The 15,962-nt window shown below is 34.8% G+C and overlaps 1 protein-coding gene across 1 annotated transcript in view; it reads left to right on the top strand.

Moving 5' to 3' along the window:
* Window positions 1–7,450: 7,450 nt before the first annotated feature.
* Window positions 7,451–15,962, top strand: part of hgfb (hepatocyte growth factor b) — a 43,788-nt gene continuing 35,276 nt past the window's right edge. The window contains exons 1-4 of the mRNA XM_073850535.1: window positions 7,451–7,561; window positions 11,164–11,320; window positions 12,439–12,551; window positions 15,428–15,542. Of these exons, the coding sequence (XP_073706636.1) occupies window positions 7,513–7,561; window positions 11,164–11,320; window positions 12,439–12,551; window positions 15,428–15,542 (434 nt within the window). The 5' untranslated portion in view covers window positions 7,451–7,512. The remainder of the gene's footprint in view (window positions 7,562–11,163; window positions 11,321–12,438; window positions 12,552–15,427; window positions 15,543–15,962) is intronic.

The raw sequence follows: 15,962 nt of genomic DNA, 5'->3' as shown, positions 1-15,962 counted from the left end.
ACTGATAGATAATGTATGGATGATAGATGTATGGAGAGAGATTAATAGATGATAAACAGATGAATGGACAGATAGATAGATGAATGGATGGATTGATTGATAGATGACAGATGGATAGAAGAATGAATAGATAGATTAATAGATGATAAACTAATGGATGGTCAGATTGATGGATGGATAGATGGATGGATAGATATATGATAGACAGATGGATGGATGGATGGATTGACTGATAGATAATGGATGGATGGATAGATGAATGGGTAGATAGATTGATAGATGATAAACTAATGGATGGACAGATAGATGATATACAGATGGATGGATGATGGATAGATAGATAGATAGATAGATAGATAGATAGATAGATAGATAGATAGATAGATAGATAGATAGATAGATAGATAGATAGATAGATAGATAGATAGATAGATAGATAGATAGATAGATAGATAGAATGGATGGATTGATCAAAAGATGATAGACAGATGGATGGATGTAGAAATTGATAGATGATAAGCAGATGGATAGACAGATGGATTGATGAATTGATAGATGATAGACAGATGAATGGGTGGATAGATAGATGATGGATGGATGGATGTATAGATTGATAGATGATAAACAGATGGATGAGAATTGATTGAAAGATGATGGATGGATGGATGGATGGATGTATAGATTGATAGATGATAAACAGATGATAGATGATGGAGGGATAGATGATAGATGGATGGATAGATGAATGATAATGGATAGATGGATTAATTAGATGATTGATGATAGATTGATGGGTGGATGGATGGATGGATGTAAAGATTAATAGATGATATACGGATGAACAGATAGATGGATGTATTGATTAGATTATGGATGTAGGATAGGTGGATGGATGTATAAATTGATAGATGATAAACAGATAGATAGATGATAAGCGGATGATGGATAAATGATAAACAAATGGATGATTGGATGGATGTAAAGATTAATAGATGATAAACGGATGAACAGATAGATGGATGTATTGATTAGATGATGGATGTTGGATGGGTGGATGGATGTATAAATTGATGAAAAACAGATAGATAGATGATAGACGGATGGATAGATAAATGATAAACAAACGGATGGACGGACAGGTGGATGGATCGATTGATTGATTAATTAATTGATTTGTTGATTGGTTGATAGATAGTTTGGATAGTAGGACGATGGATGGATTAACAAGATAGATAGATATATAGATAGATAGATAGATAGATAGATAGATAGATAGATAGATAGATAGATAGATAGATAGATAGATAGATAGATAGATAGATAGATAGATAGATAGATAGATAGATAGATAGAACTTGTCAATAGTGTGCTTAAATAATGAATGTTTATGTGTTTGTGTTTGTGTGCACAGCAGCAATAACAGTCCCTCTGTTGACTGAAAGGTAAATTAGTCTGTTGTCTGTGGCACTTTACATCCACCACTACACTGAATGACTCATTATATGTTTGTGTTCATTGCACATGGTCTTCGTTAGACACTAGACACACACCAGAGTGAATTAGTCTGTTGTTGTGTTTATTTGTGGGAACAAGAGCTAAACACATAGACCAAACCACATGCTGTAAAATCCTTGTTTGCTTTCTGAACCAGATAGCAAGCCTGTTGCAACTTCAGCAGATTATGTATTTGATTCATGCGATTCACTTTCACAAAGTAGCATGTTATGTGGGAATCACAGCCGTATCTTTGTGCTGTCGTAATAAAGTAACAGATTCCACATGGACAATTTATGAACGTTCCCTTTAATTAAGGAACATTTTCGAAACTTCTCCCTTGAAGCCTGCAAGTGACCTTTAGATGTGTGGTTCTGACCACCCCGAACACATCATGAAATTCACTTCACTCATTCACTGATGTGGCTGTGAATCAAATTCCTTGTTAAACTCCCAATCTGATCAATGTCTTTTCTCATCCTATAAATGTCCCTTAATGAATGCTTCTTAATTTATTGCCGATCTCCACATATGTGTTGCGCACAATTTTTGCAAACTTAGACGCAACTAAGCGGCTTGGTTGACCACAGATCTCGTAATTCTTACTTCAACGGTGGGATTGTTCAGATGTCAGCTTGTGCAATCTCCATGCATCTGCTCTTAGTTATGGTGGTTTGAAGCCTCTGTACGCAGACCAAGGGCTTCTGACATGTTGATCCATGTTGCTACATTGTTTTTGTGTTGTAGAGCGTCACTCAGATGTTGGCAGAGAAGGAGACAGACAGCAGAGGAGCGAAGGAACATTCACACTGACAATGATTTTTAACAGAGAAGCAGCTAGAAATCATTCATCTGGGCATGACGCGACAGTTCAGGATGTTAACTTGCGCAAATACGTGACTCGGAGCAGTGAATAACAGTAAGGGTAAAGTCAATGGAGCTCAAATTATATATGTGACCCTGGACCACAAAACCAGTTTAAAGGGTCAATTTTTTGAAATTGAGATTTATACATTATCTGAAATCTAAATAAATCCATTGATGTATGGTATTTGGTCAAGATACAACTATTTGGAAATCTGGAATCTGAGGGTGCAAAAAATCGAAATGTTGACAAAATCGCCTTTAAAGTTGTCCAAATTAAGTTCTTGATATATTTACAGTAGGAAATTTACTAGATATCTTAAATGAATGTGACACATTTTTACACATACAATGTATTTTTGGCTATTGCAAATATACCCGTGCTACTTATGACTGGTTTTGTGGCTCAGGGTCACAATTCAGGCTAAATTTGTATAAATGAGATGATGAGAAGAAAATTGTATTTCTTTTATCATCTTCTCATATGTAATTATCTCAAATTGTCAGCTGTATGACAGAATTTGCACTGATAATCATTCATTTGAGTGATGTTTTACAATTTGATAATATTTTCAAGACATTTCTCATTAAAATTCTCATTATCGATATATGTCTCCCAATTATTCCCTAATTATTATTTTTATTATATTTTCATTATTTACTGTCGTTTAAAATACTGCAATATAATTGTATATACACATTCAAAAGTCAATGAGGTCAGTAAATTTTTTAAAAAACTTTAATTCAACAAGGATGCGTTGAATTGATTGAAAGTGACAAAGAAGACATTCACATTGTCACAAAAAAAAGTAAATAAATGCTGTACTTTTGAGCTTTATATTCAATCCACTGAACTGTTTTCAACAATGATATAAGGGACAAGTTATATATATAAAAAACATATATACATACATACTTGCATACATAAAACAATAATATTGTGAAATATTATTACAATTATAAAAATGTAATAAACTTCTCTATTTTAACATATTTTTACCCCAAAATGAAAGTTTTAATAATATTTTTTCAAGACAATTAAACACATTTCTTCCCAAAATTCTTATTACTGGAATGTGTCAGGATATTTTTCCCCAATTCCTCAATGTTTTGGTGATTCGTATCATATTCCCATTATTTACTGTCTTTTAAAATACTGCAATATAATTAAATATAATTAAGAGGTCAATAAATATATTTAAAAAACTTTAATTCAACGAGGATGCATTGAATTGATTAAAAGTGACAATGAAGACATTCACATTGTCACAAAAAAATAAATAAATGTAATTTACTTTATATTCATGTATTCAAGGTCTATTCCAGACATTGAAAGTCAAGAAAATTTATATTTATTTTGTATTTTGTCCAAGTCATGGAATATCAGGGATTTTTGTTTGTTGTTTGAATTTTTTTGTTTTCATTTATCAAAATGTAATTATACATTTATCAATTTTTCTATACCGTGTTTTGTTTTATCTCACGTTTTGCCTATTGTTATGGTTAGGTTATGAAAGCATAAAAACCTTAAATTAAATTCTGTAGAAATAGTACAGAAAATATCGAAGTGCATTTTAACAGGTAAAAGCAAAAAAAAAAAAAAAAAGTTTATATGTGTGTTTTGTACTAAAAAACAGTGAAAGTCAGGGGAATTTGACATTTGGCATTTGACTTTTTTTTTAGTATTGTTAAAAACAATTATGCGAATTGATTATAAAGTTTAACAATACTTTATTTATTTGTTTTATTATTTTTTGGTGGCTATGTCAAGGTCTTTTCTCTAACTTTTGATCAATTCAGTGCATTCTTAAAGTTTTTTTATTTTTTATTTAAATTTCTTTTTTTATTTTTTCGAAAATATTTATTGACCTCAGACTTTTGAATATAAATGACTGTAAATAAAGGGAACATATTAATAATTGAGGAATAATTGGGAAAAAAAAATGAATTTTGGGGATATGTGTATTTTCAAGACCATTAAAATATATGTTTAATGGTCTTGAAAATATTATCAAACTGTAAAAATGTCTTAATGATCCTAAAATAGTCTTCATTGTCATTATGCAAAATGTTTATTCTGTTAATTTAATGGGTGAAATGCGATCTGGACATGTTGTGAGATTCACCCAGTGGTGTGGAGAGATGTGAGGACAGGATGTGGAATGACACTGCTGGAAACAGTATTAGATGCACGCACACAGTGACTGATTGCTCCCGTGAGGCCGTCAGGCATGTCGTTTGGCATTTGTAGTTTGTACCTCCATCATCAGAGGAAGGAGAAGCAATACGATCACAGAGTCACGGAGGACATTCACATAAACACTGCTGCTATTAACTAAACTAATACAAACACAGTGTGGCTAAACAACCAGCCATACACAAACACGCCAAACCGAGTGAAAAATTTCTATCCAAACACTAAAAGCTCAAACTCATCCAAAAGCAAAACAGCCTGGAATACCTGTTTGAAAATGAACGTACTACAAATAAACAGATGGAGTGTATTTCCATCACAGAGTACAATACAAGAGCTCTTTCTGTTCCAAGAGAAGACGAGAGCATCTTGAGTGTAGTGCTGTTTAATAAACAACTCGTGCTTCCAACCTGCTCTCATCCCTCTCGTCCGTCTCAAATGCATGGCTCGGTAAAATGAGTTACGCTCATCGTGACATCAATATTGTAAGCTTCTGATTACAATGAGCTCCATCTCTCAACAGAAAGTTGCTAATTGAAAGCTTCAGATGTTGTGTAGTTCTGTGAATTTTCACAGATGTAGGGCTTTAATGTGCTGCCTGTTGATATGAATCCATAAATCAGATTACAGGAATAACATCTGAATGTTTGTGAATGATAAAGTGAAAGATTATATCATAGGTCGTGTTAACCGAAAATTGTCTGTCATTGACAGAATTTTTGTTGCAATGAGGAAAAATCTGAAGGCCGTCCGTCACTTTGACAGATTACACAGAGGGTGATCTAGTGTAATTATTAGCTGTAACCCCCCCCCCCCCCCCTGTCCAGTTGGTGGTGAGTGTGCTCCAGTGTGGCAACAGAGCACTTGCTCCAGAACTAAAACGAAACTGTTACTAATCTTTTGCTATGCGTTTCATTAAGCACAGGCACAGTAGAACTAAGAAGCTACAACGATCTATCATGCCACATTAAAGAGCGCCTAAACGGTATTTATTGGTTGAATTACCTAATGAAATTGAATTGGAAATTTGAGACTCTGTTTCATTGCCATTTATTGGATGGGAGGCGCACTATGTACTTGTTAGTCATCGTCTGAAAACAGCATAGACCAAAAGATCGACTGGGATTTTCTGATCAATGTTGCTCATTAAAATGAGGATATATTAAAATTGATGTCACTGCGGGGTGTGGTGTTGAACATGAAAAGTTAAGCAGTCTCATCCGTTCTCTTCAACATATTAAAAATTAAACTGTGAACAAAAATAAACGCAATTGAATGTGTTTTAATTAAAATATGAAAATTAAAATGACGGGTAATAATGAATTATGACGGAATTATTACGACCCTGTCTGTCAAAATGACGGGCAATGTAACAGTCTAACGCAACCTCTGGATTATACGTTATAATGTCTTCAGACTTTACATGATAACCAGTATATGCTGCAGTACCTTAGTATTTGTTTAGTTGGTTATATGTTTTATTAAATTTAATTCTTAACTTATTTATCTATTTGACATATACTTCTTTGGCTATCCACCTTATTTTTTCCGTAAGAGCAGGAGCAGCCATAAATTTAACGGGTCTGGCTTTCAGTGGCAATCTTTTTTTGGATATTTCTGGCCCTGGACCACAAAACCAGTCATAAGTGGCACGGGCATATTTGAAGCAATAGCCAACAATACATTGCATGGGTCGAAATTAGCAATTTTTCTTTTATGCCAAATATCATTAGGATATGAAATAAAGATCATGTTAAATATATCAAAATTTTATTTTTGATTTGTAATATCCATTGCTAAGAACTCTAAAGTGTATTTTGATGTTTTTTTTTTTTTCCAGATTTGGTTCAGTTTTTCAAATAGTTGTGTGTGTGTGTATATATATATCTGTATGTGATGTATACATCTCAATTTTAAAAAACTGACCCTTATGACTGGTTTTGTGGTCCAGGGTCACATTTTACCTGTACAAAACAGTTTTGCTGTTTGCTATTGCAAATTGGTGTCACACCATATTATTTTAATGTATTATCTTAATTATTAGCACACAGGTTTGTAGTGCAAATAGTTTTACCGTTTTCTGCACATTGCTATGCTTCTTGTTATTTCCTTAGCGGCTAATTTACCGGAAGTCTCACCCATAGGCTCACTTTGCAGCCTCTTGTTTTTATTGTTTATTCATTTGTTCACTACCTTATGTCCCACAAAATCCACAGCACTGTTTATTTATCGTAAAATTCTTTGCCTAATATTAGCCTAATAATTAATTTTAAGTGGAAACTAAACTGTGTATACTGTATTATCTGTAATAGTTTGGCATAAAGATTACCATGGTAGATTTTCGTAATGCAGTAACGATAATATGTTTGTGAACGATAACATGGACGTGATTATTAATTTCTCGCCTGAGTTCATGACTAAGAGGGTTGCCGATAACCAAATGTAAAATAAGCCATCGCGTTTTACCAACTAAAACAACGTGAGTGGCCCAGAGTTTATCAGTTCACAACTTTCTTCCCAAACACCCTGAGGGACGGTTAGTCAGCATCACACAGCTGTGTTGACATCTCCTCAACACTTTCCATCCGCTCCAATAAATTAGACCGGCAACAAATATAAACAGTTTGCATTTATTTTACTTCCCGGATCGGTTCAACAGCCTCGGTGTCTATCAGGAAATGCGATAATACGCGATAATACGATGCGGAGGAATGGACAGCAGCGGGGCGACTTTAAATGGGCTGAGGGAAAGGGGAGGGAGGGCGTGAGGTAGAGTCTCTCAGCTCTCGCTCATCTTCAGTCAGTCCATCGCATGCTCGCTCACTGAGCACCGCTACAGCCACTTAGAGAGTATTTCGCGCTGCTGTGGTACTTGAGTCTTATTCAAAGAAGGGAAAAGGCTAAGACTTCAGACATCTCTTCTATATTTTTCTGGTTCACGTAAAACTATCCAAAGCGACATGTGGATTTACAAAATTTTGCTCTGTGTGGCCGTTTTGGTTTACTCAGGTAAGTTAAGTTTTTCCTTCTTATTGGGTATCATGTATCATAGTTTACAGTAATAGTTGTATCATGTATTACAGCAATAGCAATGACTGCAATAAACCGTTTTAGGGTGAAAACTGAGGGTATCATGGTTAATTTTTGTAATAGTGTTCTGGAGATGCCCACTGTCTTTGCTTGAGCTTACATGATGCTATTTATGGGTCATTCCTGTTGGTGCCTTTAGGAATTTGAAAATTAACAAAGTATCTTTGTAACATATTCAAGTTTTTAACATATTAATCTCACTGATTTATAGTTACATTTACATTTAGATCATTATAAACAGATTAGGGCTGACACAAATGTGACCCTGGACCACAAAACCAGTCATAAGGGTCGATTTTTTTTTTTTTTTCAAATTGAGATGTGTACATTATCTGAAAAATGAATACATGGCTTTCCATAAGCTTCCCATTTATGTATGTATGGTTTGTTAGGATAGGCCAATATTTGGACATCTGGAATCTGAGGGTGCAAAAAATTTTGAGAAAATCACCTTTAAAGTTCTTAGCAATGCATAGTACTAATAATAAATTAAGTTTTGATATATTTATGGTAGGAAATAAAATAAAAAAATCTATGGAACATGATCTTTACTTAATATGCTAATGATTTCTGGCATAAAATAAAAATCAACAATTTTGACCCATGCAATGTATTTTTGGCTATTGTTGCAAATATACCCATTCTTATGACTGGTTTTGTGGTCCAGGGTCGCGTATATCTCGTCATTGTGTATAACATTACTATTTATGCAAATATGTATTTTTACTGCATTGTCATTGAGTAAATGCATAGGATATTTTAGGACAAGTCCTCGTGAAATCAAAATGAACAAGTCTTGTGGTGAACAATGAATATGTACAATTATTCATAAAAAATCTTATCAACATCCTTAACAACTTCCTTCCTCCAGTCATCAGTCTGTAGTGAGCTAGAGATAGCGAGGAGGTGTGTTAAAATCAGTCCCCACCTTTTTTATTAGTCAGGTTTTTTTACTATGAAGTATCCATCCTATTTTTCAACACGGAAGTAACTGTTTTCTGTGAATGTGTGAGACTTCTGGTTCATTAGCCGCTGTAGGGAAATAATGGGAAGAATAACAAAGTGCAAACAAACCGTTTGCACTACAAACAAGTGTGCTCATAACTGAGGTAATACATTAAAATTATATAGTAAGACACAACAATTTGCATTATCAAGCTGCAAAGTGAGCTATTTTGTACTGCTAAAAATACCTGGAAGCAGGCACCAGAAGCCAGACCTGTTAAATTTACAAGTGGCTGTGGATATCACAATACTCAATAAAATTTAGACTTTACATTTTGTTTTCATCAATAACAGTTTCAAAAGAAACTAAATCCCAAACTTTGATCTTGAATCCTGTGAACATGTTGTTGGACTGTATATCAGGCACTACAGTGCTAACTATATAATGGGTTGTGCTATATACATTTGATCCTCAGATTAAACTGATTATTTTTCATCTTTATTGATCTCTAAAGTGTCAATTGTTCTAAAACTATTGAAATGCATTGGGCCAACAAATTGCAGTTCGTGACTCAAATTACACATGTATCAAAAGCGTCACAGTTCCCAAACATTGTATTAAGTTTCACTACGGAAAACTTCACAGATGTTGACATTCATGGTGAGTGGGCTGTTTCTTCGCAAAACATCTGGATAAATGAGTCACCGACAGTATGCATGGAGCCGAAGGGAGAGACGAAGTGTTGGAGTGTGGCACTACTTCTCTTCTTTTGAAATCAAAACCGTTTTATTGCACAGAGCCTATTAATTATTCTGTGTTTAGTCTTTTCGTTTCTAATCTGCAGGACTTCGGTGACATTGAAGGATCAATGTGGCCGGCTGATTGCGCAAAGTTTAGATCAGCTCTATTTATTGATTTAGAACGCTTTTTAAACCTGTCTTGGTGCTTGTTGTTCTGTACTGACTTACTTTCTAATTATATTTAGGGCTGGAGTCTTTTCAAAGAGCATGACTGTTGGCTATGGGTCAGCTGTAGAGCTTAGACGTGGTGTAATGTTCTTTGCTTGGTCTATCAGAATTTAGAGCTTGTTTTACACACAGAAACATGCCTGATTTCACAATGTGGTTTGTGGCTTTGAAACTGGTGCTTTCTAACCATGTGCTTGACAGATAACTCAATTCTTGTGACTGGAGCTGGCATGGATGGGCCCTGGTGGTGATTTGAGAAGGTTTGGGGAGGCAAACTAGAATCAGAGCCAGTTTTCTTTCTCCTTCACAATTCACCTTACCAAAGCAGACTGATTGATGCCTTTGCATCCTGATATTACGTAGAAAGAATCTTACGATAAAGCCATATCAAATGCTGATTTATTGCTCAACTGCCTTTAATAGCAATGTTTTTTATGCTTGGTTATGCTCCCACAAGTATCCTACCCATCTCATAACTGACTAGTCAGTTCCTGACCTCACTACACTCTTAAAAATAAAGGCGCTTCTTGAGGCCATAGAAGAATTTTTTTTGTCTGAATGGTTCCATAACGAACCTTTAACATCTAAAGAACCTTTCTGTTTCACAAAAGGTTCTTTGTGGTGACAGAAGGTCCTTCAGATCATAAAAAGGTAAGAAAGAGATGGTTCTTTAAAAAACCTTTGACTGAATAGTTCTTTGTAGAATCAAAAATGGTTCTTCTATCTATGGCACCGCTGTGAAGAACCTTTTAAAGCATGTTTATTTTTAAGAATGTAGTAGTAGGTTGTTGGACAACTACAGTCTTTAAAATAAAGGTTCTTTATCTATGGTTCCATGAAGAACCTTGAACATCCATGGAATCTTTCAAATGCAGGAAAGATTCTTTATACTAGAAAGAGGTTCTTTTAAGAACTGTTCCTTGAAAGGTTCTTTGGGGAACCAAAAATGGTCTTGGAGCCTTTATTTTTAAGAGTGTACAATCTTTCTGAGTGTAATATTTTTAGCTGGTTGCATTTAAAGACATAGTTTTAGCAGCCAGTTTAGTAAGATTGACTAAAAGTTGATTTGTGGACTTGATTCCACCAGGGTATAGAAATAGTTCACCCAAAAATGAAGACTGTGTCATCATTTACTCACTCGGATGTCTTTCCAAATCTCTGTGATGTTCTTTTTTTCTATGGAACTCAAAAGAGGATATTGAGAAAATATGTGTTTATTTTATTTGTCTGCACAAGGAAAGTCACGAAACGTTCATCATCTGTGTTCAGCAGGAGCAGACATGCATTCAGGTTTAAAATGACATGAGGGTGATTACATGATAAAATATTCATTTTCTTACCAGACATCCAACTGTCTAGTCCATTATGAAAACATGTAGTTTTGCACATCCTTATTTTAATCTGAGCAGGTTGTCGAAATGCGATTTCATCATCTAAGTTCCTTTTTCCCTCCATATTTATTATTCTTTTTTATGGTCTCTCAGCTCTCTCCTATGAGGCTTATAATCACCCTGATTAAGAGAAAGAAAATCACGTGCCATCTGTCATGAAACACATGGCTGGATTCGGCTAGCGCTTTAGACTAACATGCGTGTTCTGTATGGCAGAAACGAAGAGGCATGCCCTGCAAGACTACCAGAAGACTGATGCCGTGCGCTTGGTCGTGCCACCTGATGTGTCCTACTTGTCCAAAGGCCGCAAGATGAGTGTGGGAAAGTGTGCACGTCGATGTAGCCGCAACAGGAAGCTCCAGTTCACCTGCAGGTACAGAGGTCTACAAAGGTTAAAGCACAAAGACACTCCACCTTACACGTAATCATAAAGAGTGTGTCTGAATAAAAGAAGCACGCTATTGCAAACTGGCTGATTTGACATAGAATTGCATTAGCTAATTGTGTACAACACAGTGTGAGAGGAAGCAGCTGGAATCTGTTTGACCAGTGGAAATCGAAAATCAGCAGTCTGAGTATTTCCTATTTTGATGTTTCAGGTCAATGACCTCTGGTTACTTCTGTAAAGAAATAAAATGCAGTTCTTAGTAGATAGAAATTGCATGAGGTTGCATGGCATTTGACCTTTAGCTCTTGCAGTGCTTTCTTTTTTATTTTGGAGGCGTCACCTGACTTCACAATAGAAAAATATGACAACAATAGCTGTTTTATGCTTTGCTTTATATGATAAGAGTATCTGCTGATGACATTAAAGGAGTAGTTCACTTTCAGAACAAAAATTTACAGATAATGTGCTCACCCCCTTGTCATGTTCATGTCTTTCTTTCTTCAGTTGTAAAGAAATGGTGTTTTTTTGAGCAAAACATTTTAGGATTTCTCTTCATATAATGGACTTCTATGGTGCACCCGAGTTCGAACTTCCAAAATGCAGTTTAAAAGCAGTTTCAAAGGGCTCTAAATGATCCCAGCCGAGGAAGAAGGGTCTTATCTAGCGAAACAAAAACAAAAAAACATGTACAACTTATATACTTTTTACTCTTGAGCCTTGCCGAGCTAGACAAGAGGAGCATTTGAGGTTAAAAAGTATGTAAATTGTAATTTTTTTTAGAACATAACCCATCGTTTTGCTAGATAAGACCCTTCTTTCCTCGGCTGTGATCGTTTAGAGCCCTTTGAAGCTGCATTTCGGAAGTTCAAACTCGATGGCACCATAGAAGTCCATTATATGGAGAGAAATCCTGTAATGTTTTACTCAAAAAACATAATTTTCTTATGACCGAAGAAAGAAAGACATGGACATCTTGGATGACAATGGGGTGAGTACATTATCTGTAAATTTTTGTTCTGAAAGTGAACTACTCCTTTAAGTCGCTTGTTTTTATATGCTTAACATAATTTAATATGATTAACATGTGCCATATATCTTTGCAGAGCATTCAACTTTGATCAGAAAACTGCAAAGTGTCATTTACTGTCCTACGACAGCCTCACCGTTGGTGTCCGCATGGAGAATGACTTCAACTTCGACCTCTATGAGAAGAAAGGTAAAAAATCTACTTTACCTGCTTTAAATCTGGACCTCAAAATCGGTCATAAGTCGCACAGGTATAATTGCAGCAATAGCCAAAATGAAAGATTTATCTTTTATGCCACAAATCATTAGGATATTAAGTAAAAATCATGTTCCGTGAAGATATTTTGCAATTTTCCTACCATAAATATATCAAAACTTAATTTTAATTAGTAATATGCATGGCTAAGGACTTCATTTGGACAACTTTAAAGTGGATTTTCTCAATATTTAGATTTTTTTGCACTCTCAGATTCCAGATTTTCACATAGCTGTATCTCGGCCAAATATTGTCCTAACCATACATGAGTGGAAAGCTTATTTATTCAGATTTCAAATGATGTGTACATCTCAGTTTCACAAAAAAAATTTACTGGTTTTGTGGTCCAGGCTCACATATCTACCAAAATTAGTGTCTTATTGAGCCATTATTAGAAGTTTACACATTTTTCCAATTCAAACACTAGTCTTTTTCAACATTAGATTTGAGAAGTACAAAACCATTAAGAATCTTATTTACTGTGTAAAATCTCTAATGTGAAATGTGAAAGTCTTGATTTGGCTTCAGTTGAAATTCTGACAACGAATAGATGGCGATGATAGAGTCCATCATATTCTGTTGCAACTAAATCATATTGCAACTAAATATGTATTTTGGTGCATGATTTGTTTTTAAACCTTTTTAAATCTTAAAGACATCTAGGCCTGGTTTCACAGACAGGGCTTAGACTAAGCCAGGATTAAGTCATAGTTCAATTAAGACATTTATATAAATGTAAGTTAGAATAAAACATTACTGGTGTGCATCTTGAGACAAAACAAAGGCACTGATATATTTTAGGATCAGTCAGTGCAAGTTTCTTTCATTTGAAACAACTCAGACTTGCAGTTTAGTCTGGGACTAGGCTTAAGCTTTGTCTGTGAAACCGGGGGCTAGAGTTTAAGTTTATGCTGGTATGATCTGCCACTGATGGGTTTCATAATATGAAGGGCTGTTCTCAAACCTTAGCCAAGAATTAGACTCTTAAGGATTAATTAAGTTTCAGTGTGAATCAATGTGAGATCAGTGTCCATGTGATGATGACACACTCATGCAATCACACACACGCTCTATCTATCCTCCACCATGATGTGGATGACACAGCAAAATTACTTTTACTCTAACTGAAAGTAAACACTCCACTGTTTGTCTCTTCTATTTCCAACAGAACGGCAGATTTTCTGATGTCAAAAACACTTGACATTCATAGGACTTGATGTTTGTCAAGTGTTTATGTAGCACTTGACCCAAAAACACAAAGATCAGGCTTGGATTTCTGTTGACTTTGCTTGTCTGTATGCCTTACTGCTGACAGCACAGTGCAACAGTGACATTTAGAGACTTTTAGCTTCGTGTTCAGTGTCTTTTATTCAGACCGTGCACATTAAATTGATCAAAAGTGACAGTAAAGATTTTTATAGTATTACAAAAGCACTAAATCTGCATACAGTATTAGAATGGTTTTTGAAGAATCATGTGACACTGAAGACTTAGAAAATACAATTTAAAATGTTAAAACAGAAAACTGTTATTTTTAATTGTAATAATATTTCACAATATTACAGTTTTTACTGTATTTAAATTAAATAAATTCAGCCTTGGTGAGCAAAAGAAACTTCTTTCAAAATCATTTGAAAATCTTCCCAGCTGACACCTTGATATCAGTTTGATGTCAAATATTAGTCAAGACTTGTAACATCATTTTCAGTTTGGATGGCAGTTTCTTCCAGTGGTATTTGGATGGAAACAGGAAGTTAATTCCATATTGAAATTGGTTTAATATACACTAGTCAATAGTTTTTGAACAGCAAAAGCAGTAAAATAGCTGTTTTCTATTTGAATATATATTTAAAATGTAATTTATTTCTGTCATTTCAAAGCTGAATTTTTAGCATCATTACTCCAGAAAACAAGTTATTTTAAATCCTAAAAATATTTACTTTGGAACAAATAAATACTGAGTTTTGTTGAGCAGAAGGGACTTCTTTAAAAAACATTAAAAATCTTAGTGTTCAAAAACTTTTGACTGGTAGTTTATATGTAGGCCAGTGTGTTTAATGTTCAGTTTACATCAGATCAATGTCATGCCAAGTTTTTGACATTAGTTTGATTTGCATATTTAACCTGTTTTTGATGTCTTTTCAACATCAATTGCCCACTGGGTTACCAACCCCACACTTTTGAATGGCTAAAACTGTCAAAATATCCATATATATACTAAAATATTAATGGTATATCCATATATATGTGACACTGGACCACAAAACATTTTTATTCATCTGAAGGCTGAATAAATCAGCTTTCCACTGATGTATGGTTTGTTAGGATAGGCAATATTTGGCCGAAATCTGGAATCTGACCACGCAAAAAAAAATCAAAATATGGTGAAAATCGCCTTTAAAGTTGTCCAAATGAAGTTCTTAGCAATGCATAATACGAATCAAAAATTAAGTTTTGAAATATTTACAGTAGGAAATTTACAAAATATCTTTATGGAACATGATCTTTACTTAACATTCTAATGATTTTTGGCATAAAAGAAAAATCGATAATTGATAATGACCCATACAATGTATTGTTGGCTATGGCTGCAAATATACCCGATATTTCTGACTGATTTTGTGGTCCAGGGTAACACATACCAATATATTAAGGTTTAAAATCACTTCAAAAACTTCAGAAGTTGTAGGAGCACACGATAGTCTTCTTGATATCACAAAAATCTATTTAGTAAGATTTTTAGTTTCAGAATCCAACTTTTGCACATAAATATTATGTAACCTTAGGCGTGTCTGTTTGTTGTCCTTTAGACTTCATGAGAGAATGCATCATTGGAAATGGACTCAACTACAAAGGAAAGAGATCGGTGACCAAGAGTGGAGTTCAGTGCCAACTCTGGAATTCCAAAACGCCGCATGAACACAAGTAAGTGCTTACTCATCCTTTTTACCTCTCGTTCCTGATTTGGTCTCTCTCTCTACAGGCAGTTAAACTCAATTACCCACTATGTGCATTTCTGTGGCTATCAAAAGTCTTGTGGAGCTGTTAACATCTCCTTGGTATGTTTCAGTTTATTTATTTATGCACATATTACGCTATTAGATAGCTAATGGCAAAACAGACTCTGTGAGTCGTAAAAATCCCCATTAGTCTCTAATGATGATGAATGCGCAGTTTTATGTGTGTTGTCTCTCTGGCTTTGATTCGTTCAAGGGTTCTCACTGAATCCAAGTGTGACAGTAAGTGCAACTCGACGATACTCAGAAGTGGAGCGCCGACGGAGACAATTAGGTCAATGGCAGGAGCGGCCGATGCACATTTTCAAACAATTGCTTCCGTTCTTGC

The sequence above is a fragment of the Garra rufa genome, chromosome 11 (assembly GCF_049309525.1).
Source record: "Garra rufa chromosome 11, GarRuf1.0, whole genome shotgun sequence".
Taxonomy (NCBI): Eukaryota; Metazoa; Chordata; class Actinopteri; order Cypriniformes; family Cyprinidae; genus Garra; species Garra rufa.
The sequence above is the reverse complement of the archived record's forward strand: the minus strand, read 5'-3'. Positions and strand labels throughout refer to the sequence as shown.